This window comes from Berghia stephanieae, chromosome 6 (assembly GCF_034508935.2).
Source record: "Berghia stephanieae isolate SIO BIC M18660-M18661 chromosome 6, UCSD_Bste_1.3, whole genome shotgun sequence".
Lineage (NCBI taxonomy): Eukaryota > Metazoa > Mollusca > Gastropoda > Nudibranchia > Aeolidiidae > Berghia > Berghia stephanieae.
The window spans coordinates 60121893-60148979 of NC_088365.1; the positions used below are offsets into that span (position 1 = coordinate 60121893).

Sequence of the window (27087 nt, forward strand, 5' to 3'; positions counted from 1 at the left end):
AAGCGTAATCATTCGTTATCATAATATATATTTTACCGCTGTAGAGCAAGTTTGACGTCACGGAGCTCTTTGTTATTGTTTTAGACAGCCATTTTGTAAGAAGTTATTATTAAATTACACACATTATTGTCTGTTGGTACGCCATATCCGTTGACGGATGTAATGGGCTTTTTAAACTAATCGCATATCATCAATAACTAACAGATCACCGTCCTTAAGGTCTACCAAAAGCAAGTGTAAGAGTCTACCAACTTACGTCACCTCATAACTAGAAAGCATTATCATGTATGTGTTCTTATCACAAATAATCGAAACGATTCATAGTTTAATTTCTTCACAACAAACTGAGTTTCTGTTACCAATAAAAGCAGTGTTTCTTTAGTATGAATAAGGCATAATCCTCTTTTCAATTACACCCGCACTAACAATGAAGCTTACGTTTTGTGCCATTGTGACAATCACTTTCTTAGGAAGTGTTCAAGTATTGGAAACACGTATGTATTTGTTTACATATAATCATTCATTCATCGTTGATATCTCAACTGATAAAATTGAGTCCATTAATGTAATTTGATAAGTTTAGATTAATGTTGATAAGGATAGTGTATTTTATTGTGTTTTCATTTTAATGGACGTCTATCTATGTCTCATTATCGTCTTTATTTAATGTTATGTTTGCTTTGTTTTGTTTCTTTTTTTTTTTTCTTTTTTTTAAACTTTGTTGTTGATCTTGTTGGGTTTTTCGTGTTTATCTCCTTTACATCATTTAGAGCGTTTAGTAGATACTGCTTTATATAAAACCTCAAGCTCAATGTCCTTTGTATTTATATTAAAATATATGTATTCTCATGACAAAAAAAGTCCTTTGTGTTATAGTTCAAAATTGTTTTTTGATGAATTGGGGAGTTTGATATTTCAAATCATATTGCTATATTATCATTCATTTATTTAAAAAAAATACTAGCTTGGATTTAGAGATTCGAATAGCTGTTCTCATCAAAGACTAATAATCTATCCGGTTTATGATGTAAACTAAACACATTTACTCGTTTTAATCAAGTGTGTATCGATAAACATGTTAAAAATCAACATAGATCTGTAAGAAATTTCTCCATTTGAAATAAGTTCTACTTCTGAATGTCGGTGTATTAGAAAACATATAAATCGGGTAAACAGTGAAATAAAAGACCTAAGATTACACTCATGCCTCAAAACTCCCGTTATATGAAGGTAAAAAAATAAACGGATTGAAAATTTGAAACAACAAATTATATAAACGAAAAATCCAATAGCTAATAGTAAAAGAAAAAATAATCTATTGTCATTTAGTTTGAATATTTTGTTTAAATCTATTGTAGTCCCTCTTAGAAAATTATGGAAAAGAAAATCCTCAAAGTTTGAATTAGATGACAAATATACATATTGTGAAAAAAGAAATAAATATGATTGTAATAACGTTTGGTGATATAAGTAACTGTGTTTATTGTTTGATTTTGTAACACATTTCAGTCACAAAACTTAGATAGCTAGATATTTGCCCCCGGAATCGTCCGGCGGCCCTGTGAAGCCGTCCGGAGGTCATTAAAGCATTTTCAAGCCATCCGCAGGCGCTCAGAGCTCTACGAACTTTCCAGAAGTTGTCGAAAGGAAAGGCCTTACGAAAGCTCCTCGTTCTGCTCCGGACAGATCCGGACGGCAATTAATAGTACTAATTTGTAATACTAATTATGTCGTTGTTTTTAAAAACACAGCATATTATACAATGTTAACCAAATAGCACATACTGTGTTCTTTAATAAAACGGCAGAATTGCCGTCCGGAGCCTCCGGCTGCCTATGAAAGCCGTCCAGAGGTCATCTAAAGCATTCTCAAACCATCCGGAGGCCATAGGACCTATTCGGAGCTTTCCAGAAGTCGTCCAAAAGTGAGGTCTTCCGCAAGCTCCTCGTTCTGCCCGGAACTGCAGTTAGTAATACTAATTGCCGTCTGGAGCAGAACGAAGAGCTTTTGGAAGGCCTCCCTTTCGGACAACTTCTGGAAAGCTTCGTACAGATCTGAGGACCTCCGGTCACTCTCATCATTATTATATTATTGATTATTGATTAATCTATTCAATACCTAATTATTTATCTATTTTGTCCAGATGGTAAAGCTCATATTGATATCAATCCAAAACAATTGTCGGAAATCATGCCAGAAGACGTGCAAATCTCATGTAGACCTCAAGGACTTGATCAAAAAGCCAAGGAAATTCTATTAATTCAGATTTATAAGGATGGCGAAAAACGCTTGGCAGGGATCCACCCAAATTTCAATTCCTCAAAAATACAGAAATCTTCAAATCCGATATATGAGACAAGAGGTTACATAGACAAAGATGTAGATCTGAGTAATCTTAATTTGACATTGTTGAAACCAGGAAAAGAGTGGGTTGGGAAATATACATGTAAAGTTTATTATATAGATTTCAATGGTGCGCTCAAACAAGATTCATCTGATCAAAAACTTACCGTTTCCAAGACAGATCCTATGGTTCTTGAGTCTTTGATTCAGTCCCTGATTATAAAAATATCAGGGGTTGAAAATAAAGCAACATCTCTGGAGAAGAAAGCGTTCTTGTCCCAAGTAGAAACAACATTTCTAAAAGAGAAAACAAATGCACTGGAAACTGAAACAAAATATTTAAAGAAGAAAATGGCGTCCCTTGAAGAAGAGAGGTTCTCCATGGAAATGAAAGCAAAATCTCTTCAAAACAAGATTTTGCTTCTAGAAAACAAAGCAAAATCTTTGGAACTGGAGACCTCCCGAGTCAAGGATATAAATTCTTCCTTCATAGAGGAAGTTGCGGATAAAGCACATATCAATGGCCAAAAATTGATAAAGATAGAATCATTAATTTCAAAAGTTGCCATGCTTGATAGAAAAATTGGTCAAAAATACAAGGATCTGGAATTGAGGATAGATCAACTGGCCGAGAAAAAATCTGTAACGTCCATTGAAAACAGAGTTATTATTCTGGAAAATACAAGTATAAAGGTATTGATAGACTAAAAACATTCGATTTTTAAGACGATATTCATGATAAATACCAAATGTCACCGGCAAGCTTTTGCTAAAATAGTCGTTGCTTAGCTATCCAACACATCGAGTAATCCAGCTTTAACAAAATTTGGTAAAAAATTAGGAATTACATTGACTTGAGAGCAAAACAAATATAAATGTGGCGGTTGTACCAGATCCCAATATCTTCCCAATTTTAATCACAAATTTTACTGATGCTATGCGCTTTGATTTCGTAACTCGGTCAGAAATCTTATTTGTGATGAGCGCTTGGTAGAAATATTTATATTTTCTTCCTATCAGTTCAATTGATCTTACGCACAATCTTGTGTTGTTACCTTTAACAGATAAATCAGCCAACTGTTGTTCTAAATCAGAGAGCGGGGTAATGTCAACTTCGTTCATTCTCTTATTATATGAAATGGTGAAATTTGATGGAAAAAATATTATCATTGTATGAAAATAGACATTTACTGTTATCGTTATAGAAGAACAGAAAAAAGGGTAAAATTAATATTTGTGTTTATCCGTATACTAATCTTCATTTTAGTCTTCATCCACCTCCACCTATACATCTTCTTCTTCTTCTTCTTCTTCTTCTTCTTCTTCTTCTTCTTCTTCTTCTTCTTCTTCTTCTTCTTCTTCTTCTTCTTCTTCTTCTTCTTCTTCTTCTTCTTCCCCAATTACTACTACTACTACTACATTACTACTACTACTACTACTACTACTACTACACTACTACTACTACTACTACTTCTACTACTACTACTACTACTACTACTACTACTATTACTACTACTACTACTAATACTACTACTACTACTACTATACTACTACTACTACTACTACTACTACTACTACTACTACTACTATACTACTAACTACTACTACTACTACTACATACTACTACTACTACTACTACTACTACTACTTCAACTACCACCACTGCTACTACTACTACTACTACTACTACTACTACTACTACTACTACTACTACTACTACTACCACTACTACTACTACTACTACTACTACTACTACTACTACTACTGCTACTACTACTCCTACTACTACTACTACTACTACTACTACTATTACTACTTCTACTACTACAACTTCTACTACTACTACAACTACTCACACTACATTACTACTACTACGATTACATTACTAAGAGTAATACAACTGCCACTACTATTTTTTTCCTCTTCTTCTGTTGTGCTTCAAGATCTGTATGATCTTTACCATCCTCCTCCTCCGTTTTATTGTACTATTATCACCATCCATATCGCAAGTATCATCATGAACTTTAGTATTAGTCATTTCTTATTTTCTTTTTAACTAATACAATTTCAGGTAGCAGCAGAACGAGTGACAGACAAATCATCTTTGTCATCGTTGACAAAGAGATTGCAAATATTAGAAGTCCATGACCAAGACCAATCAGCACAGATCAAATCCCTGGTAAACAAAGATTCTGCCATGGAGAACGACTTGAAAAATTCCAAACAGAAACTATCAAAAGTAGTAAAGAATCGGCAGACAGATAAAGCTTCTCTCGTATCCGTTTTAAAGAAAGTAAGCACAGTGGAAAAGATTAATGGAGACCAGGAAAATCAGATACAGGCGTTAAAAATTAAGGAATCAGCTATTGAGAATAAATTAGAAGAAACAAACAAAATGTTGAAACAGGAAGAGGCAAATCGACTGACTGACAAATCCGCTTCAATCTCTCATATGAAGGAATTCCGTGATTTGAAACTGGAACACAAAAACAAGTTGAAGCAGATGGAATCGTTAGTGGACAAAAATGCTAATAGTGAAAGCAAATTGGAAAAGGAATATAATGAACTGGAATTACAGATAGTTGGACTTGCTAACAAAAAGTCCGTGTCATCCATTGGACACAGACTGAGATTAATAGAAAATCTACAGAAAAAGGTAAATATTGCACACTGATTCATGCGTCTGTAATTAACTCAATTTAACCGACGCATTTCTTCATTTCCATCTAAAATTTAAAATCATTATTATTGATAGATACTATTTTCTTTTAAATATAAATGAACTATTCGTGTGCGATAAAATACTCAGTCATAAGGGAATTTATATATACTGTAGCTATGTAAAATACAATTTTTTATACAACATTGTTTCTGTGAGTAAAGAGACTGTAATGTTTACACGATTGAGTGTTTTCACTTTTACTACATGATCAATTTTGCTACTGTTATATCCGTTATTAATTCCATGGTTATCGTTATTATGATTTTTTTTTATTATCATATCTATATTTGCTTTTATTATGGGTGGTCTTTCTGTATGCCACTCGCCATCGTATTGGGACTCATAGGTTCAAGTCCCTTTCTCAGCCTCAAATTTGAGTCCTTGTAAAAGACTTTTTATTCACCTTATTTTCCTCTTACTCTGGTGCTATATAAGTACCTGCCCGTTAAAACAGCATTGTCTTTGTCGTAGGAACCTGTAATATCGCTTGTAAAAAGCTTTGAGCAAACTTATTGGATATTACTCAAAACAAATGCACGGGTATTATTTGTCATTTTTATATTATTTTTAATATGTATCGTAACAGGAAGAGAGGGATAGAGCGGCTGAAAAGGCTTCACTATCGTCAATAACAAAGAGGATCGGAGTTGTAGAAAAACATGACAAAGTCCATACATCACAAATCAAATCCTTGGCAATCAGAGATTCAGCCATTGAGAGCGATTTGAAGAAAACAGACCAGAAACTATCACATGAAGTCAATAATCGACTTTCAGATAAATCGTCTCTTACATCCGTTATCAAGAAAGTCAGCTCAGTGGAAAAGATAAATGGAGACCAGAAAAAGCAGATACAGGCACTTAAAAATAAAGCAGCAGTGATTGAGAATAATTTACAAGAAACAAACAACAAATTGTCAAAAGAAATTAACAACCATTTGAATGACAAAACGACATTAACTTCATATAACAAGAAAATCAGTAACTTAGAAATTAAAAGTAAAGACGCTTCAAATCAGATAAAGTCATTGACGGATAAAAACACAGCCATAAATGGTAGACTGACATCGATAGGTAAAATAGATACAAAACAGTCACAAGACATCAAAAGTATGTTAAACCGTTTAAATTCAGTGGTGAATCCTGCTTTAAATAAATTGAAAAACCTTCAGGTTTCTAATGGAAATCTCGGAAAACAGATTAGAGGACTTGTGATTAAAAACGCAGCAGTGGAAACAAGACTAACAGAACTTGAAAAAAAGCATCCAATATCTCCCCCTACACCAAAACCCAAAAGATGCAGATGGAACAATATTTTTAGAAAATGTATTGATTATTGAAAAAGATAATTGAATGCTTTTGGTGAAATTGATGTCTGTGTTTAAATCGCAATCAAAGGGATTAAGATCAATTGTTCTCTTGGATTTTTCCTTCTCACAAATCTAAAAAGGGAGATTTTATAACCCATGACGATGTGTCAGAGGAGTTTTAATATTAAAAATAATGAATCGTAAAACAATGTAAAGGCTATCGTTCTTCTTCATCTTCTTCCATTAAGACTAAAGTTTCAGGCTGAAGAGTGAATGACCGTCTTTTTAGTAAAATGGGTTTTAGAGGGAGGCAGGGGGCGAAGTCATCAGTCGAAAGTGCTTGTTTGCAAGTCGTTGGTAGGAAGTTCCAAAGTGGGGCAGAAAGACTAAAACAATGAGATTTTACATAGCGGAATATCCTCTAAACGTGCTTACAGGGTCCCAGGCCAACAGCAACACTTAATATGTAGGACGTGACATGTCGCCTGTGAGGGGATATTAGAATTTTTTCGGAAAGAGACAACGCTGTGAACGGCCAGGTATTCATTTTACACCTGAGTACGGTGAGAGAATATGAGTAAAGAGTCTTTTCCAAGGACTCAACTATGCGCCGAGCGAGACTCGAACCCAGGAATTTTCGATCCGATAGCGAGTGTCATACCGCAAGACCACATAGCCGCACGAGAGAGTAAAGATGATGGTTTGTTGTTGAGTGGGGGATTCCAAAAATAATTTTTACGGATTTTACAATATATAACCAGACACCTATGAGGCTATGTGGTCTTGTGGTATGACATTAGCTTTCAGATCGGAAGGCTCTGAAATCAATCCTCGCTGGGTGCTTAGTTGAGTCCTTGGAAATGGCTCTCTACTCACATTCTCTCGCCGTACTCAGGTGTAAATTAGTACCTAGCAGTTAACAGCGTTGTGTCTGTCGTAAAAATTGGCAATATCGCCTAACAGGCGTCATGTCTCGACCTACAAGTTACGTGTTACTGCTGGCCAGAGACCTGTGGGCACATTCAGTGGATATTGCGCTTTATAAAAGATCAAGTTAAAAATATGAGGAACCGTTATTTTTATCTGTAAAAAACATTTCGCTAATATATTATATCCAAATGATAATAATACGCTAGAAGAGAAATAAACACAAATAATTAACAACTATAATTTGAAAGTCAATGTTTTACTTCTATTTCATTATGACATTTTACCAGGCGATAAGACACATATTTCCGTCAAGATTGTAGCGTTAGATATGAGCAGGGTACAGACCAATGTCAAATGTGATAGTGTTACTTGACAAGTGTAATAAAAGTTCAGTCCTTCGGAGTCATAAGGCCCATGGAGAAGGAGTTTATCCCGGTTTCTATTGCGTGACATGGACAATAGCAAATGCTTGGTACCATTTGGATAGTTCGCGATTCTATCGCAAAGTGCTCTCCGCAAGATCTAACCAACCCAATTACTCAATCATTGCTGGGTGGACAAGCGTTAGAAAATAAACCTCAATTTCACCCAGAATCGATCCAGATCTCTTTGCATGTGCCAAGGTCTCTGCAAACTATCAACCCAGGATAAGTGTAGGCATGGCACAATCAATGGCATTTTAATATAATTTGAGGGACCTTGATAGACAGATTCTTTAGTGTAACGTAATTAACATAGTCTTTCTCTTGCCTTGTGGAGCATATGACTTTTACAGATGTCTTTGGTCTTCAAACCCCTTTGTCAACAAACAAGAGAACAAAGAAAATTATTACTGGCCGAGAGGGATTTTGAGACTAAATATTCCGCATTGAATATTTTGTTATCTTTTACAAAAAAAAAAAGACTGCAGAGGCAGTTGCGGAGACATATAATAATATAGTAGAGCTTTACATTTCTTGACTCAAGCCACATCTTGCTTTCTGATCGTAGCTGTCAATGGCATGAGTCTATTCCTACGTTCATAGTGTTTGCAGTTCTGAGAGTCAAACGCAATTATTTGCTATTATTTAGTAATAATCTTTTAATATTGTTAAAGTGAAAAATATTCGGTATCGCTTAAAAAGTATTTCTATTACAATAATGAAGGGGTCATTACAATTTGGCTTGTCAGACTTAAAAGAACTAGGAGTCGATTTTAAAAATAAACATCCTCTTTGACATTCGAGCAGAAAATGAGTTAACACTTTCTTGGAACCTTGGTTGCCTTGGAATCACCAGATTAATACTGGAATTTTCAAAGACTTCGCATTTTTATACCAAAGAGAAAACTAATATCCTCTTTAAGTCACAAACTATATTCTAAAAAATAGCAATGTTCTCTGTATAATGTAGGAAAAACTGAGCAGGATTTTAACGGTCCACATAATTGCACGTCAAAAAATACTTATCAAAAATACTTAGAGTACTGTAAAATCTTTGATATCGAATTTTAAAAAAATATTATGGTAGCTCATACTTTCTTCTAAGTTTTGAAATTTTTTAAAAGATGAATTCATAGATTAAGATGGATTACCATAAACATTTAAACAGATGACCAATTTCCCTCTGCCAATTAAAATATTTACCAATACGAACGTCGTGTTACTTCTGTGCCAATTTGTGACTTATTTGAATTATGGCTTGAGAATGTTATCATCAATTAAAAAGGTGTTTATTTTCTTGCAATCTTTTACACGATGATATAAACCATGGTGTAATAGAAAAGATATATAAATAAATAAATAACTTAGTATTTGAAATTCTTTGTTTCATTTAAGAAGGTATTGATGCGACTCCTAACGATCATATGTATATATATATATATATATATATATATATATATATATATATATATATATATATATACATATATATATATATAAATATATATATATATATATATATATACATATATATATATATATATATATATATATATATATATATATATATATACATATATTTATATTCCCAAAACAGTATCGGAGAGTTTTAACATAGACACAACTAGTTTCTTATCTATGTATGGACTACGTGACTGTAATGATAGACTTCAGGATATTTATCTAGAGTTGACAACAACAAAAAAAACCGCATCCCGTTAATATTTTTGTAACAGAAATTTTAACAATATGAAATGAATACTAGTAGGAGCGAAGTGACCAATGCTTAAGGTATTGCAACACTCCCCGTTTCAGGCACTTTCGTTTGTTTCCTTGGGCAAGATTATTATCCACAAATTTCTCACTTGCACAACATGGGTGATTCCTGTTGACATCAGACATCTTGTTTGATGAATTATCTATATTCATGCGTGTGGTGCCTCAGAGACGATATCTTAAGGGCATAATAATAAATATTGTGTATGCATATTTGAATACACAAATATATTAAACTTTAATATTGATTAAAATTTTAACCATTGATACTGAGTTGAAAAGAAATCCCCCAACTCCTATTATACACGTAAAGGTCACTTAATCATTTTGAGGCTATGTCCATGCCACCTCAAAGGCAAGCTGTGTTCGGATTCTCTTTGAGTGGATGCAACGGTTGATTATTTCTTGAGGAATGTTGTTCGACACTTCAACCACCGCGCGCGCGCGCGAGAGAGAGAGAGAGAGAGAGAGAGAGAGAGAGAGAGAGAGAGAGAGAGAGAAAGAGAGAGAAATAATACATCATTACACATTCTATTGGCAACAGGTTAGTGCGGCTATGTGATCTAGTGGCATGACACTCGCTTTTGGATGGAAGGTCCTGAGTTCGAGCCTCGCTCGGCTCATAGATTGAGTCCTTGGAAAAGACTCTTTACTCACTTTTTCTCGCGTACTTAGGTGTATAATGAGTATCTGGCCGGTAACAGCGTTGGTTCTGTCCAAAAAAAAAATGTGTAATATCGCATAACAGGCCTCATGTTCCATCCTAAATGCTAAGTGTTGCTGTTGGCCAGGGGCCCTTGTAGTGCGCTTTGAGCACATTTAGTGAATATTGCGTTATAAAAAAGCTCAACGATTGGCAACAGATCAGGATGTTTGGTTAGGGATAACCTCAAATTTTAGTTCTTCCATAAGTCGTCTTTCAAAACGACTAGGGACATTATCCCGGAGTCTGTAGCGTGAGATGGACAATAGCAATTGCTTGCTATCCTTTTTTACAGTACGCTATTTTATCACAAAAAAACTTTCCTCAAATACTAACATACCAAGATATCCAATCACTGCTGGTGGACAAGGATGGGGGGGGGGGATGGGATTGGAAAAAATAATTGACTTCATTCGGGATCAATCTAGGTCTGTTTGCGTACGAAACGAGTGCTCTACCCACTGAGCTATTGGTTCACCCAGTTCTTCAATAATATTAGGACACAATGGAGTATTGTCTCTTTAAAAAATATTACGTTTTTACAATGGGGCCTGTAATATATCACTCCAGAGTGACATGTTCAGTGAAAACAATGATCAAAGATATTTTTTCACGCACTGATGCGACACCTGATTATCAATCAACTAAATGGATTCTCTCAATGACGTATACTTTATGATAATTTCGATCAGTTGGCGATATTTATTTTAGATATTGCGTATAGATAGAATGAAATTGACGTCACTCAGCTCTTTGTTATTGTTTTAGCCAGTCATGTTATGAGTAGTTATTAGTAAATGGTATTAATCATACTATAACGTTTGAGGATACACATAGTTTTGTGTGTTGGTACCTTATATCCTGCTGGCGGATGTTATGAGCTTTTTAACTAATCGCATAACATCAATATCTAATAGGGATTAGCGCCCGTAAGGTCTGCCAAAAGCATATGGGTGAGCTCAGTGAAGTTACATCACTTCATAACTGGGAAACATAATTATGTATGTGTTCTTATCACAAATCATTTGGAATTTCATTCGATGCCTAGTTTTATTTTTTCAACATCAACCGTGTTTCTGGTACTAATAAAAGCAATGTATCTTTATTTTGAATAAGGTATAATCCAGTAGTTCTTAAACCTGCACTAACCATGAGGCTATATTTATGTACCATAGTGACAATTACTTTCTTAGGAAGTGTTCAAGTATTAAAAACACGTATGTATTTGTTTACAATTTATTCCATTAAACATTAAAAAATTATACGGATGAAGTTGAGTTTAAGAATGTTATTTATGTTTGAATTGATGTTTATAAGTAACATTTTTAGTGTATATATCGTGTTTTCATTTGAATGGACGTCTATGTCTCATTATCATCTGAATATTCTATTTGCTTTGTTTTATTTGTCTTTTTTTGTTGATGTTGTTTAGTTTGTTTTTATTGTGATGCTTTTGTCGTTTTTATCTCCTTTACAATGAACCCCTTGTAAAGTGCATTGGGTACGTTTAGTGGATTTTGCTCTATAAAAAAGCTCAATTTCAGGTATTCTCGTACAAAAAATTCCTTGTTTTCAATACCTAAAAGTAAAATACAAAATGATATAATTTTATTTATCTTGAATATCTTCTAGAAAATGTAGTCTTTTATACACATTTAATTTATGAAGAAAAATAAAACACCAAAAAATGTTGAATTCCATGATAAAATTGCAACTTGTGAAAACAAAAAAGGTTTGAGAATGCAAATTTATTATAGTTACCTGGGCAACGATTGAAAATTACGTCACGACTAAACTCTGAAAAAAGAAAATCCGTCAACTTACCGACATTGAAGCGGGTTATATATATAATATATATATATATATATATATATATATATATATATATATATATATATATATATACATATATATATATATACATATATATATATATATATATATATATATATATATATATATATATAATAATATTATATTTTCATTACTTTATCATTTTATGACAACAACAATTTACAAGTTCAACAAAGTATAACACTGAAATCCACACACACACACAAACACACATACACACACCTCACATACAAACAGACAAACACACACACACACACACACACACATACACACGCGCACACTTCAGTAAAAATGTCAGCTTTGCATTAAAAACTCTGCTCGTCACCCAAATCAGTAGCAGACATACCGGGATAACTAGTTAACCATAAACAACTCCAAAGCTAGGGATCCCATCTTATACATGTCTGTGAAAACAGATAAAAATACATGAACATTGAAACGGCCATATCGGGTGAAAAAAAAATGTAGAGAGTAGATTCCCCCTTGACCATCAATCGAGCATCTCTAATACTGGGTTGGTAAGCGTGTTAGAGACAGACATTTCAATAACCTCGACGCTCTTTCAGAGTCACCAATTGAGGAATTAAGCAAATCAAAAGGTGACCAAAAGTTAAATCCACTCCATCAAAGTCCTATAGGCGGATATCCCCACTACTGAATGGAGAAAAACGTACGTTAGATAAAGAAGATCCCCTTTATTCATCCCTATGGGGACATTTGTCATCATAGTCTTAGCCAAGTACAGAATGGATGAATCCAGACCTCAGCCAAAATGCAGCGCAGCAAAATGAGCTAAGGCGAGATGACTTGTCAAGGTCACACATCATTGTTATCATATCATCCTCATTATCATCATCACCATCATCATCATCATCATCATCATCATCATCATCATCATCATCATCATCATCATCGCAATCGCCGTTCCCTCTCATCATTATTATTGATTATTGATTAATTCATTTATTACCTCATTATTTATCTATTCTGTCCAGATGGTAAAGCTCATATTGATATCAATCCAAAACAACTGTCGCAAATCATGCCAAAAGACGTGCAAATCTCATGTAGACCTCATGGACTTGATCAAAAAGCTAAGGAAATTCTATTAATTCAGATTTTTAAGGGTGGCGAAAAACCCTTGGCAGAGATTCACCCAAATTTCAATAAATCAAAAGTACAGAAATCTTCAACTCCGATATATGAGACAAGAGGTTACATAGACAAAGATGTAGATCTGAGTAATCTTAATTTAACATTGTTGAAACCAGGAAAGGAGTGGGCTGGGAAATATACATGTAAAGTTTATTATATAGATTTCAATGGTGCGCTCAAATACGATTCATCTGATCAAAAACTTACCGTTTCCAAGACAGATCCTATGGTTCTTGAGTCTTTGATTCAGTCCCTTATGATAAAAATATCAGGGGTTGAAAATAAAGCAACATCTCTGGAGAAGAAAGCGTTATTGTCCCAAGTTGAAACAACATTTCTAAAAAAGAAAACAAATGCACTGGAAACTGAAACAAAATATTTAAAGAAGAAAATGGCATCCCTTGAAGCAGAAAGGACCTCCATGGAAATGAAAACAAAATCTCTTCAAAACAAGATTTTACTTCTAGAAAACAAAGCAAAATCTATGGAACTGGAGACCTCCCGAGTCAAGGATATAAATTCTTCCTTCATAGAGGAAGTTGCGGATAAAGCGCTTATCAATGGCCAAAAATTAATAAAGATAGAATCATTAATTTCAAAAGATGCCATGCTTGATAGAAAAATTGGTCAAAAATACATGGATCTGGAATTGAGGATAGATCAACTGGCCGAGAAAAGATCTGTAACGTCCATTGAAAATAGAGTTACTGTACTGGAAAATACAAGTATAAAGGTATTGAGAATCGTCGATTTTTAAGACGATATGCATGATAATTACCAAATGTCAACGGTAATCTTTTGTTAAAATTGTCGTTTCTTAGCTATCCAACATATCGAGTAATCTAGCTTTAACAAAATTTGGTAAAAATGTAGAAATTACATTGACCTGAGAGCAAAACAAATAGAAATGTCACGGCCCAATAATTTCCCAATTTTGGTCGCAAATTTTACTGATGCTATGCGCTTTGGTTCCCTATCCTCAGTCACAAATTTTATTGATGCCATGCCCTTTGATTTCCCAACTTGGTCAAAAATCTTATTTTTGTTGTACGCTTTAGAAAAATGTTCATATTTTTTCCCCTACCAGTTCGATTGATCTTCCGCACAAACTTATTTTGTAACCTTTAATATTTATATTCTGCCAGAAAAATCCGCCAACTAGTGTTCTAAATCAGAGAGCGGGGTAACGGCAACTTCATTCATTCTCTAATTTTATAAAATGGTGAATTTTGATGGAAAGAACATTATCATTGTATGAAAATAGATATTTACTGAAATCGTTATAGAAGAACAGACCACAGGGCAAAATTAATATTTGTGTTTATCCGTATCCTATTATTCATTTTTGTCTACCTCCTCCTCTACCTATATTTCTTCTTCATCTTCTTCTTCTTCTTCTTCTTCTTCTTCTTCTTCTTCTTCTTCTTCTTCTTCTTCTTCTTCTTCTTTTTCTTCTTCTACATCATCATCTTCTCAACCATCATCTTTTTCTTCTTCTTCTCCTCCTCATCCTCCTCCTCCTTCTCCTCCTCCTTCTCCTTTTTATTCTTCTTCTTCTTCTTCTTCTTCTTCTTCTTCTTCTTCTTCTTCTTCTTCTTCTTCTTCTTCTTCTTCTTCTTCTTCTTCTCCTCCTTCTTCTTCTTCTTCTTCTTCTTCTTCTTCTTCTTCTTCTTCTTCTTCTTCTTCTTCTTCTTCTTCTTCTTCTTCTTCTTCTTCTTCTTCTTCTTCTTCTTCTTCGTCGCCTTCTTCTTCTTCTCCTTCTTCTTCTTCTTCTTCTTCTTCTTCTCCTTCTTCTTCTTCTTCTTCTTCTTCTTCTTCTTCTTCTTCTTCTTCTTCTTCTTCTTCTTCTTCTTCTTCTTCTTCTTCTTCTTCTTCTTCTTCTGCAACTACTACTACTACTACTACTACTACTACTACTACTACTACTACTACTACTACTACTACTACTACTACTACTACTACTACTACTACTACTACTACTACTACTACTACTACTACTACTACTACTACTACTAAAACAACAACAACAACAACAACGAATACTACTACTACTACCACTACTACAACTAAGACTATCACTCCTACTACTATTACTAATACTACTACCATTACTACTCTCATAATACTAATACTACATTACTACTATAGATACTAATACTACTACTACCATTAAAATTACTACGATTACTAAGAGTAATACGACATCCACTACTATTTTTATTCTTTTTCCTCTTCTTCTGTTACGCTTCAAGATCTGTATGCTCTTTACCATCCTCCTTCTCCTTTTTATCACATTATTATAATTATCATAATCATTATCACCATCCATATCGCAAGTATCATCATGAACTTTTATATCAGTAATTTCTTATTTTCTCATTAACTAATACAATTTCAGATAGCAGCTGAACAAGTAACAGATAAATCTTCTTTGTCATCGTTGACAAAGAGATTGGAAATATTAGAAGTCCATGACCAAGACCAATCAGCACAGATCAAATTCCTGGTAAACAAAGATTCTGCCATGGAGAACGACTTGAAAAATTCCAAACAGAAACTATCACAAGTAGTAAAGAATCGGCAGACAGATAAAGATTCTCTTGTATCCGTTTTAAAGAAAGTAAGCACGATGGAAAAGGTTAATGGAGATCAGGAAAATCAGATACAGGCGTTGAAAATTAAGGAATCAGCTATTGAGAATAAAGTAGAAGAAATAAACAAAAAGTTGAAACAGGAAGCGGCAAATCGGCTGACAGACAAATCCGCTTCAATAGCTCATATGAAGGAATTCCGTTATTTGAAACTGGAACACGAAAACAAATTGAAGCAGATGGAATCGTTAGTGGATAAAAATGCTAAAAATGAAAGTAAATTGGAAAAGGAATATAATGAACTGGAATTACAGATAGCAGGACTTGCTAACAAAAAGTCCGTTTCATCCATTGGACACAGACTGAGCATAATAGAAAATTTAAAGAAAAAGGTAAATATTTCCCACTGATTCATTTGTCTGTGATTAACTCAATATTATAGACGCATCTCTTCATTTTAAGCTAGAATTTTAAATCGTCATTATGGATAAACAATGTTCTCATGTAAATATTAATGAACTATTCTTGTTCGACAAAATATTCAGTCAAGAGGGAATGTTGCTAAAACTGTAGCTAAAATGCATTTTTATACAATTTTGTTTTGTGAGTAAAGAGAATGTAATGTTAACACGATTGAGTGCTCTCACTTTTACTACATGATCAATTTTGTGAGTGTTAGATCCGTTATTAATTCTATGGTTATCGTTATTATGATTGTTATTATCATATCTATATTTACCTTTATTATGTGGTGATATGTGGTCTTTCCGTATGACATTCTTCTTCGGATTGGAGGTCCTAGGTTCGAAACTGTTTGTTGGCGGCGTAGAGTTGAATCCTTGGAAAAAAAAAACTTTTTTCACAATATCTTACACTTACTCAGGTGTAAAATAAGTACTTGGCCGTTAAACAGCATTATCTCTATCGTAATATCGCTTGAAAATAATTTGAGTACATTTATTGTATATTGCTTTATACAAATGCTCGAGTATTCCTTATTATTATTTATATTGTTATCATTTTCTATCGATACAGGAAGAGGGATATAGAGCGGCTGAAAAGGCTTCACTATCGTCAATAACAAAGAGGATCGGAGTTGTAGAAAAACATGACCAAAACCATACATCACAAATCAAATCCTTGGCAATCAGAGATTCAGCCATTGACTTCCACTTGAAGAAAACAGACCAGAAACTATCACAAGAAGTCAAGAATCGACTTTCAGATAAATCGTCTCTTACATCCGTTCTCAAGAAAGTCAGCTCAGTGGAAAAGATAAATGGAGACCAGAACAAGCAGATACAGGCACTTAAAAATAAAGAAACAGTGATTGAGAATAATTTACAAGTAACAAACAAACAATTGTCAACAGAAATTACCAACCGGTTGAATGACAAAACGACATTAACTTCATATAACAAGAAAATCAGTAACTTAGAAATTAAAAGTAAAGATTCTTCAAAAGAGATAAAATCCTTGACGGATAAAAACACAGCCATAAATGGTAGACTGACATCAATAGGTAAAATAGATACAAAACAGTCACAAGACATCAAAAGTATGTTGAACCGTTTAAATTCAGTGGTGAATCCTGCTTTAAATAGTTTGAAAAAACTCCAGGTTTCTAATGGAAGTCTCGAAAAACAGATTAGAGGACTTGTAAATAAAGACAACGCAATGACCAAGAGAATAACAGTACTTGAAACAAAGCACCCCAAACAAAAACGATGCCTTAAGAAATTTCTTCATGTTTGTACGCAATGGAGCAATTAAATTGATTGGTTAAATTAGATTTTATGTTGAGCTGAATTGGAATCGTAAACGTCACAAAGACGCAACAATCATTCGGGGAAAGAAACTAAGTAAAACAATGTTCACTCCTTTCATATTTGCCCATCTTGCCACTCAGGGTGATAGTCAGAGATTTTTTATCAGAAAAGATAATTTGGAATATAGACTAATGGAAAGTGGAAAGTTGTGTCCATCAGAGTAGTGTACAAGATAGCAAAATATATTATTCAACACAAAATTGGCATATCTTTTAAGAATTATTAAAGTTTCCTATTTGGCAATTAAGTTTTTGTATTTATAAAATGTGAAATATTACATATTGCTAGAAAAAGAAACTTTGTTATGATTAACACAGAAATCCAGCCTCTACTGATTTGATATCACAAACAAGCAGAGAATGATGGGAGTTTTTCATATGTGAACATAACCATGTATTTTCAACTAGACAAATCTCCATAATATTAGGTAGACGTCTAGCTGATAAACAGGCTTCGGGTCATGGGGGGAGGGGGGGGGGGTGATAATGATCGTACACACAATAAAAATAAAAATAATATTCAACTTCTCGACGCAAATAGGTTCAATTTGTTTCACTTTTATGAAATCAAACTTTTAAGTGGAATTGAACGGATCGAAAAAAACATCGATGATGCATATTATGATGCGAAGTTTATCTGTTTTTAATCTTACTAGAATAATGTTGCATGTATTTAGCTAAGAAACTCACAGCATTTCCAGCCGAATATTAAGGACCAACACACAAAACTTGGTAATACTTGAGTGTTGATAGTCAGGTAGATGGACTTTAGTGAGAAGTAATCATAAATATGGCTGACTAAAACAACAAAGACTTGAGTGAGGTCAATTTTGTTCCTTATACATAGTAGTTATAGTTGTGAGGTACCCCTATAATAGGTATATCTGTAAAATTGGGTGGGGGGGGGGTGCTAGAAATGTAATATTAATAACCAAGTGATACTGAACTGCTATAATCCGTAGCCTGTAAAAAAAAAGTAATAAACAAAAATGAATTACAACTATATTTTGAATGTCCATTTTTTGGTTCTATTCCATTTTGTCACGACACCAAGCGATGAGACCCTTTCTATCGGTCAGTATTGTAGCATTAGATATGAACAGGATAAAGAACAGTGTCAAATGTGATGGTTTTTATTTGTGAAGTGTAGTAAAATGAAATAGTCGTTCAGAGCCATAAGGCCCATGCAGACGAACTTTATCCCGGTTTCTATTTCGTGAAACGGACAATAGCAATTTCTTGCTACCCTATGGATAGGACGAGAGTTCATGGCAAAGTCGTGCTTTCCACCAAGTCTAAGCAACGCAACTACTCAATCGTGAGGATATAAACCTCGATTTCACCCGGAATCGATCCAAATTCCTTTGCATGCAAGATAAGGGCTCTGCCAATTATCAACTCTATGTAAGTCTAAGCATGGCACAATCAATGGCATTTTATAAATAGTTGAGGCAACTTGATAGACAGATTGTTTATTGTAACGTAGTCTTTCTTCGTGCTTGTGGAACATATGACTTTTACAGATGTCTTTAGTCTCCTGTCCTTGGATCGGACCTGATCTCAAACTTAGTCAGGAGAGAAGCTTTTAATTCATCATGGGGTACATATGACTCAACATACTGTTGTTTTACTTTCTTCCAGAAATCTCAACTTGGCGCTTTAAAAAAAAAGAATAGAATGCGATAGAAATTTTGGAGCCAGTAGCTAGGAAAAGCGTATCGTTCATTAGAGGTGCTGACTGTTAGATCACCTAGTGTCAGATTTACTCGTTTTGTGTGGATTATCTAAATGTTCACAATATTCAAAGCCAGCGTCAATGACCTGATGTTAAAAACCCGTACTCAAATGATTTTAGTTAATGCTATCCTCATAGAGGCGCTGGAATGTCAAATGAGTGAACAGAACATGATCACACATCTTTAAAAACAAACAAATCTAAATTAACTCTCTCCTTTTCATACATTTTCAGAACTTTACCCAAAATTTTACACCCAATTTAAACGAAAAGAGATTTATTTATTCAAAAAGAAAAGCAGAAAGCACATTCAATATTTTATAATATTCTTCAGCAAAATAAGCTCTACAAGACAGTGTCAAGGTTTTATAGCTATAACAAGATATTCTCTATAAATGATGTGATTTGGAAAAGAAATCTGAATGAGAAACTGGTTGGTTGAATTGTATCGATTGTGACGATTTTTCTATGGTTGGTAAGGAGAGGGTTAAAAAAAAACTGAGCAAGTCTGTCTGTCAATCTACTGTCTGAGGTATGAGTTGACTACTGGGAAAACCAGTCTACTATCCGCTATGAAAATTAGCTGGTTCGTTAATATTTTTATGCTTCTGATCAAGGACGCCCAAATATTGCAATTCAAGTCAATTTTACAATGGCCATACTATAAAAATGTAAAATCAATTGTATTCTACCCCTAGGATTTACAACTACGGTTTTTAAAAAAACGTAAGCATAGCACTATGCTTTGAGGCGTTGAAAATTTAATATTTACTCCAAACATAGATCCAAAAATTGTATTCAGTCTACCCATTCTCTTTTCCTACAATAAATTGATTAAAGGAACGAAGTCGACTTCTCTCAGCTTTTATGTTATTGGTTTTGGACCTCGAGTTGAGTGATTTGGTCTCATTACTTAAATATTGATACCGTGCTTTTAGTTAATGTACTCAGCGTGGCTCAGCGGTACGGTCTTTGCTTCCTACTGGAAAGGTAGTCCTTGTTAGAACTTGAATCCAAATCCCAATCATGAACACCCTGCCCAATCCCAGGTAGAATTTCCGAAAAGTAAACTGGAAAGCTTTCGCTGATGAAATTGACAAAACCTGCAAAAGGATACCCCCAAAAACTGAGAATATAGGGAGATTTAACAAACTTTTCCTAACCTCCGCAAAGAAGAACATACCCGGTGTTTTTATAAAAAAAATACATGCCATGCTGGAATGAACAAAGGAAAGAATTGCTGAAAAAATATGAGGAGACACACGATGAACAGGTTGGAAAAGAACTACTATACACACTACATGAAAGCCGAAAAGAGAGATGGATAGAAACTGTTGAAAACTTTGACCTCGGTCACTCCAGCCGCCATGCATGGCAAACCCTCAAAAAGCGAAACCCTGAAGCTCGTCAAAGAAAATCAGCCCCCCCCCCCCCAGATTGCAGCGGACGAAATTACCAAAGAAATTAAATAATGGGGGCAACACATCCCAAACAGTCAATTTGAAAAAGAAATAAGAAAGGAATACCAAAAGACCCTGAAAAGTCTGCCTGACCATAGCATGTTTTAAGAGTTCCAATAACAATTGATGAAATGAAAGGAGCTATAAAGAAAATAAAACATGGCAAAGCTGCTGGCATTGATGGAATATACCCCGACATGATTACTAACTTTGGACCAGAAACAATAGACTGGCTGGCAAATACTATGGCAGACATCATGGAAAAGGGCACATACCCACAAATTTGGAAACATGCCAAAGTAATCGCCATATTAAAACCAGGCAAACCAATGACATGATGGTTGTGTGGCGAGCGAACCGGCTCTCTCCAGAAGTGGGTGAGAGAGAGAGAGAGAGAGAGAGAGAGAGAGAAAGAGAGAGAGAGAGAGAGAGAGCTCTAGAAATGACCTGAGTTTGATACGAATATTTTTGTATTAGTGGATAGCTCACACGGGAGCGCCACGCTCTCACCTGCCGGGCGGAGTTGTCGTACAGATAAGGTCGCAGGTTCAAACCCCACCACCGCCGCGAAAACTTTTATTCTCTATTGTCTTCTGGCACTTTTCTACTCACTTCATCTCTTGTTGTTACCAACATAAGTGTCTGCTCCACTCACTTTTCTGAATTAAAAATTCACCCCATATACCGGAGCATACTCAATGTCTCAATCGTTTCTATGTTATATGTTTGTGTTGAGAATATTGGCTATTACGCTTAACTGCTGGTCAAGTAACTTCGCGATGGTTGTGTGGCGAGCGAACCGGCGGTCTCCAGAAGTGGGTGAGAGAGAGCTCTAGAAATGACCTGAGTTTGATACGAATATTTTTGTATTCGTGGATAGCTCACACGATAGAGCCACGCTCTCACCTGCCAGGCGGTGTTGTCGTACCAATAAGGTCGCAGGTTCAAACCCCACCACCGCCGCGAAAATTTTTATTATCTATTGTCTTCTGGCACTTTTCTACTCTCTTCATCTCTTGTTGAAACCAATGACAGAACCATCCAGCTATATACCAATATTTCTACTATGCTGCTTATACAAACTACTGGAAAGAATCGTACTAGAGCGAATCACCCCATATATAAATCCCAGCATAACACCAGAACAAGCGAGCTTTAGACCACAAAGAAGCACAAGTGAACAGGCCCTTGCACTGACCTCATATATTGAAGCATGCTTTGAGAACAAAAAGAAGGCTGGCGCAGTGCTAATAGATTTGTCTGCAGCTTACGACACTGTTTGGACAGGCGGACTGATGTTAAAACTCTCCAAAATGATTCCTTGTAGAAAGAAGATCAAACTGCTCTCTACCATGACTGGTACAAGACGATTTCATATCATACTGGGAGAAAACAAAAGGAAAACACGCAAAATTAAAATGAGGTACCACAAGGTTCAGTTTTGGCACCAACTTTCTTCAATGTTTTATCTCCGACAAGCCAAACTGCGAAGCACTCAAACTTGGATACGCTGATGACTGGGCATTAGCCTATCAATCAAAAAACTGGAAAGTGATTGAAGCCGTTATAAGTAAATACACCACTCGCCTGAAACAATCTTTTGATAGGTGGTATCTTCTTCTTCTTCTTCTTCTTCTTCGTTCCTGTTACGTCATATGGTCAGTCCGGTCTGGTGAATGAAGCCCACAGTGGTCCCGAGGTCGTCCTCACTGCCGTACAGCTTCTTTGAGTATGGGGTTGGGTCAGGCCAGAAGTTCCTTCTCAACTGGTTGTACCTCGGACATAGCATTAGGACATGATGTCCATTTTCATTGTCAAGTCCGCAGTCACATTGTCCAGAGGCACCTGCTCTAAAAATAAATACCATCAAATCAGTATCCACAAACTCCCACTTGAATAACCTAGAAGCAACAAAAGAACTGAAGATCACAGCCGATAACTCAATACTACCCCCAGACCCCAACCCTAAATACCTCGGCATTACATTGGACAGACAACTAAAGTATCGCAAACACATAGAGCCTCACCTCAGGTACTGAGAACGTCTGCTTTGGCACTGTGCTATAGTGTTGGAAAATACCGTGCGCCTGTTTGGACGAGAAGCTCACATGTAAACCACATTGACATCCGACTAAAAGAATCAATGAGAATTATAACAGGATGTCTCAAGTCAACTCCAACTCAGTGGCTTCCAACACTGCATTGCACCACCAAGTCTTAGACGACAAGAAGCTAACCAAAGGATGCATGCAAGGATTGGCTTTGTCAGACTGAAATTAACTAGGAGTCAATTTAAAAAATTAACATTCTCTTTCACATTCGAACAGAAAAAGAGTTTACATTTTCTTGGAACCTTTCGACGCTTTGGACGCATTGGAATCACTAGATTAATACTGGAATTTTAAAACACTTGGGCTATTTATAGCAAAAAGACAAGTATTTTCCTTTTTAACTAACTAACTGGATTACATAAAATAGTAATGTTATCAGTTTAATGAAAGATAGACTTGCTGAGCGGGTTTTTGAAAGTCCACTTAATTGCACGTCAAATGTATTATCGTTATTTTAGGGTAGCGTAAAATCATGGATATGGGATTAGGTTTTTAAAATCTTAAGGTAGCTCACATTTTACTTTAAAATTTGAGCTGATTTAAAAAGAGAACTGTAAAAAATGGTAATTGAGTTAGACAAAGGATCGTTTTCAGCTTAATCGACGTTTAAACAGATGAGCAATTTCCCACCGCCAAATAAAATCATTACCAAAAAGAAGTCTGATTAATTCCGTTCCATTTGTGACCTATTTGAAGTCTCAGACTTGAGAATGTGATGGTCTATGAAAGTAATGCATTTTTTATAAGGGGGTTTATTTAGCAAAGATAAAATAAAGATCGTTGTTGTCAGAGTTTTGCAATGTAGTAAATCTTGATTCAAACCATGGTGTATTAAAAATATATATTCCAAAAATAGAATTAGTGAGCTTTAACACAGACACGATATTTTTCTTATCTATACATGGATTACATGACTGTAATAATAGACTACAGGATATTTATCTACGGTTGACTATAAAATATATAGTTATTACATAAGTATTCCTTCAAAATAATTCGGCACACTATCCCGGTTTCTGTAGCGTGAAGTGGATAAAAGTAATTGCTTGCCAATCTTTTCCTCTCACGCAAATTTATCGCAAAGAACTTTCCACCCAGTCTCACAGACCAAGCTATTAAATCCCTGCAGAGATTAGATGGTGGGAGGGGGGAGGGGGGGGGGTTGGAAAAAAACTCGACTTCATCAGGGATCGATTTTGCTCTCTTTGCGTGTGAAACAAGTGCTCTACCAACTGAACTAACTGGTCACCCTGTTCTTCTAAAAAAAATTAGGGCAAAATGGAGAATTGTGTACCGGGTGTTGTCTCTTTTGAAAACATTACGTTTTTGCAATGTTATATAGCACTCAAGATTGACATTTTCTGTGAAAACAAGGACATCAATATTATTGCACGCATTGATGCGACTCCTGATTATCACCTGTTTGAATAGATTCTGTCAATGGCTCAACATTTCATGATAGCCTAAATCACGCGGCGATATCGCTTGGTGTTTAGTATCAGAATAACATTTGGATGAACAAAATACACATTCTGAGATCTTCCTTTAGACATCTTAGTCCCTTACCAATTTTTCACCAATCGAGCACAGATGAGATTGCATTGAATGCAGTGTGAGGGATTGCTATGCGCTTTGATTTCCCGATCTCTCTAAAAAATCTTATTGGTGCTATGCGCTGAGTTGAAATACTCTTGTTTTCTCACTTCCAGTCCGATTGATATTCCGAACAAACTTGTGTTGTTACCTTTAATATTTATATTCTGTCAGAGGGCGGGGAAACGTCAACTTCATTCATTCTCTAATTATAATAAATGATGAAATTTGATGGAAATAATATTATCATTTTATGAAAATAGACATTTACTGTTACTAATATTTGTGCTGATCCGGATCATATTCTTCATTTTTTTCTTCTTCCTCCTTTATCTCCTCCTCCTTCCCTTCTCCCTTTTTTTCTTCTTCTTCTAGTACTACTACTACATCTACTACTACTACTACTACTACTACTACTACTACTACTACTACTACTACTACTACTACTACTACTACTACTACTACTACTACTACTACTACTACTACTACTACTACTACTACTACTACTACTACTACTTCTTGTTGTTCTTCTTCTTCTTCTGTTTTTTTTAATTTTTCTTCTTCTTCTTCTTCTTCTTCTTCTTCTTCTTCTTCTTCTTCTTCTTCTTCTTCTTCTTCTTCTTCTTCTTCTTCTTCTTCTTCTTCTTCTTCTTCTTCTTCTTCTTCTTCTTCTTCTTCTTCTTCTCCTTTTTCTACTACTACTACTACTACTACTACTACTACTACTACTACTACTACTACTACTACTACTACTACTACTACTACTACTACTACTTCTACTACTACTACAACTACTAACACTACATTACTACTACTACTACTACTACTACTACTACTACTACTACTACTACTACTACTACTACTACTACTACTACTACTACGATTACTAAGAGTAAAACAACAACAACAACGAATACTACTACTACTACCACTCCTACTACTATTACTACTCTTACTACCATTACTACTACAACTACTAATACTACATTACTACTATAGATACTAATACTACTACCATTAAAATTACTGCGATTACTAAGACTAATACGACATCCACTAATAGTTTTTTTTCGTTTTCCTCTTCTTCTGTTATGCTTCAAGATCTGTATGCCTTTACCATCCTCCGTCTCCTTTTTATCACATTATTATAACAATTATCATAATCATTATCACCATCCATATCGCAAGTATCATCATGAACTTTTATATAGTAATTTCTTATTTTCTCATTAACTAATACAATTTCAGGTAGCAGCTGAACAAGTAACAGATAAATCTTCTTTGTCATCGTTGACAAAGAGATTGGAAATATTAGAAGTCCATGACCAAGACCAATCAGCACAGATCAAATCCCTGGTAAACAAAGATTCTGCGATGGAGAGCGACTTGAAAAATTCCAAACAGAAACTATCACAAGTAGTAAAGAATCGCCTGACAGATAAAGCTTCTCTCGTATCCGTTTTAAAGAGAGTAAGCACGGTGGAAAAGGTTAATGGAGACCAGGAAAATCAGATACAGGCGTTGAAAAATAAGGAATCAGCTTTTGAGAATAAAGTAGAAGAAATAATCAAAAAGTTGAAACAGGAAGCGGCAAATCGGCTGACTGACAAATCCGCTGCAATCGCTCATATGAAGGAATTCCGTGATTTGAAACTGGAACACGAAAACAAGTTGAAGCAGATGGAATCGTTAGTGGAGATACATGCTAAGAATGAAAACAAATTGGAAAAGGAATACAACGAACTGGAATTACAGATAACAGGACTTGCTAACAAAAAGTCCGTTTCATCCATTGGACACAGACTGAGCATAATAGAAAATTTAAAGAAAAAGGTAAATATTGATTCAGTCGTCTGTGATTAACTCAATATAATAGCCGTATCACTTCATTTCCATCTAAAATTTAAGATCTTGTTTATTGAGAGATAATATTTTCTGTTAAATATAAATGAACTATTCATGTGCGATATAATATTCAGTCATAAGTGAATGTAGCTAAAACTGTAGCTATGTAAAATACAACTTTCAATATAATATTGCTTCTGTGGGTAATGAGACTGTAATGTTGACACATTTGAGGGCTTTCACTTTTACTACATGATCATTTTTGCTACTGTTAGATCCGTTAATACATGGTTATCGTTATTATGATTTGTTATCATCATATCTATATTTGCCTTTATTATATGTGGTCTTTCTGTATGCCACTAACCATCGTATTAAGAGTCATAGGTTCAAGTCCCTTTCTCAGCCTCAAATTTGAGTCCTTAGAAAAGACTTTTACTCAGGTGCTATATAAGTATCTGCCCGTTAAAACAGCTTTGTCTTTGTCGTAGGAAACTGTAATATCGCTTGTAAAACGTTATGAGCACAGTTGCTGGATATTACTCTATACAAATGCTCGAGTATTTTTTTATAACTTTTTATATTATTTTCAATATCTATCGTAACAGGAAGAGAGAGATAAAGCGGCTGAAAAGGCTTCACTATCGTCGATAACAAAGAGGATTGGATCTGTAGAAAAACATGACAAAGACCATACATCACAAATCAAA

At 34.9% G+C, this 27087-nt stretch overlaps 2 protein-coding genes across 2 annotated transcripts; both read left to right on the forward strand.

Annotated features, from left to right (window-relative positions):
• The first annotated feature begins 333 nt into the window (after positions 1 to 333).
• LOC144975355 (uncharacterized) lies at positions 334 to 6589 on the forward strand. Its single transcript, XM_078919355.1, has 4 exons — positions 334 to 494; positions 2144 to 3036; positions 4415 to 4999; positions 5652 to 6589. Exons 1-4 carry the CDS (start codon positions 428 to 430, stop codon positions 6402 to 6404), a joined length of 2298 nt encoding a protein of 765 aa, XP_078775481.1. The 5' UTR covers positions 334 to 427; the 3' UTR covers positions 6405 to 6589.
• Positions 6590 to 11247: 4658 nt separating this feature from the next.
• On the forward strand, positions 11248 to 18636 carry LOC144975357 (uncharacterized). The gene is made up of 4 exons (XM_078919358.1): positions 11248 to 11422; positions 13055 to 13947; positions 15613 to 16197; positions 16841 to 18636. Exons 1-4 carry the CDS (start codon positions 11356 to 11358, stop codon positions 17576 to 17578), a joined length of 2283 nt encoding a protein of 760 aa, XP_078775484.1. The 5' UTR covers positions 11248 to 11355; the 3' UTR covers positions 17579 to 18636.
• Positions 18637 to 27087: the final 8451 nt, after the last annotated feature.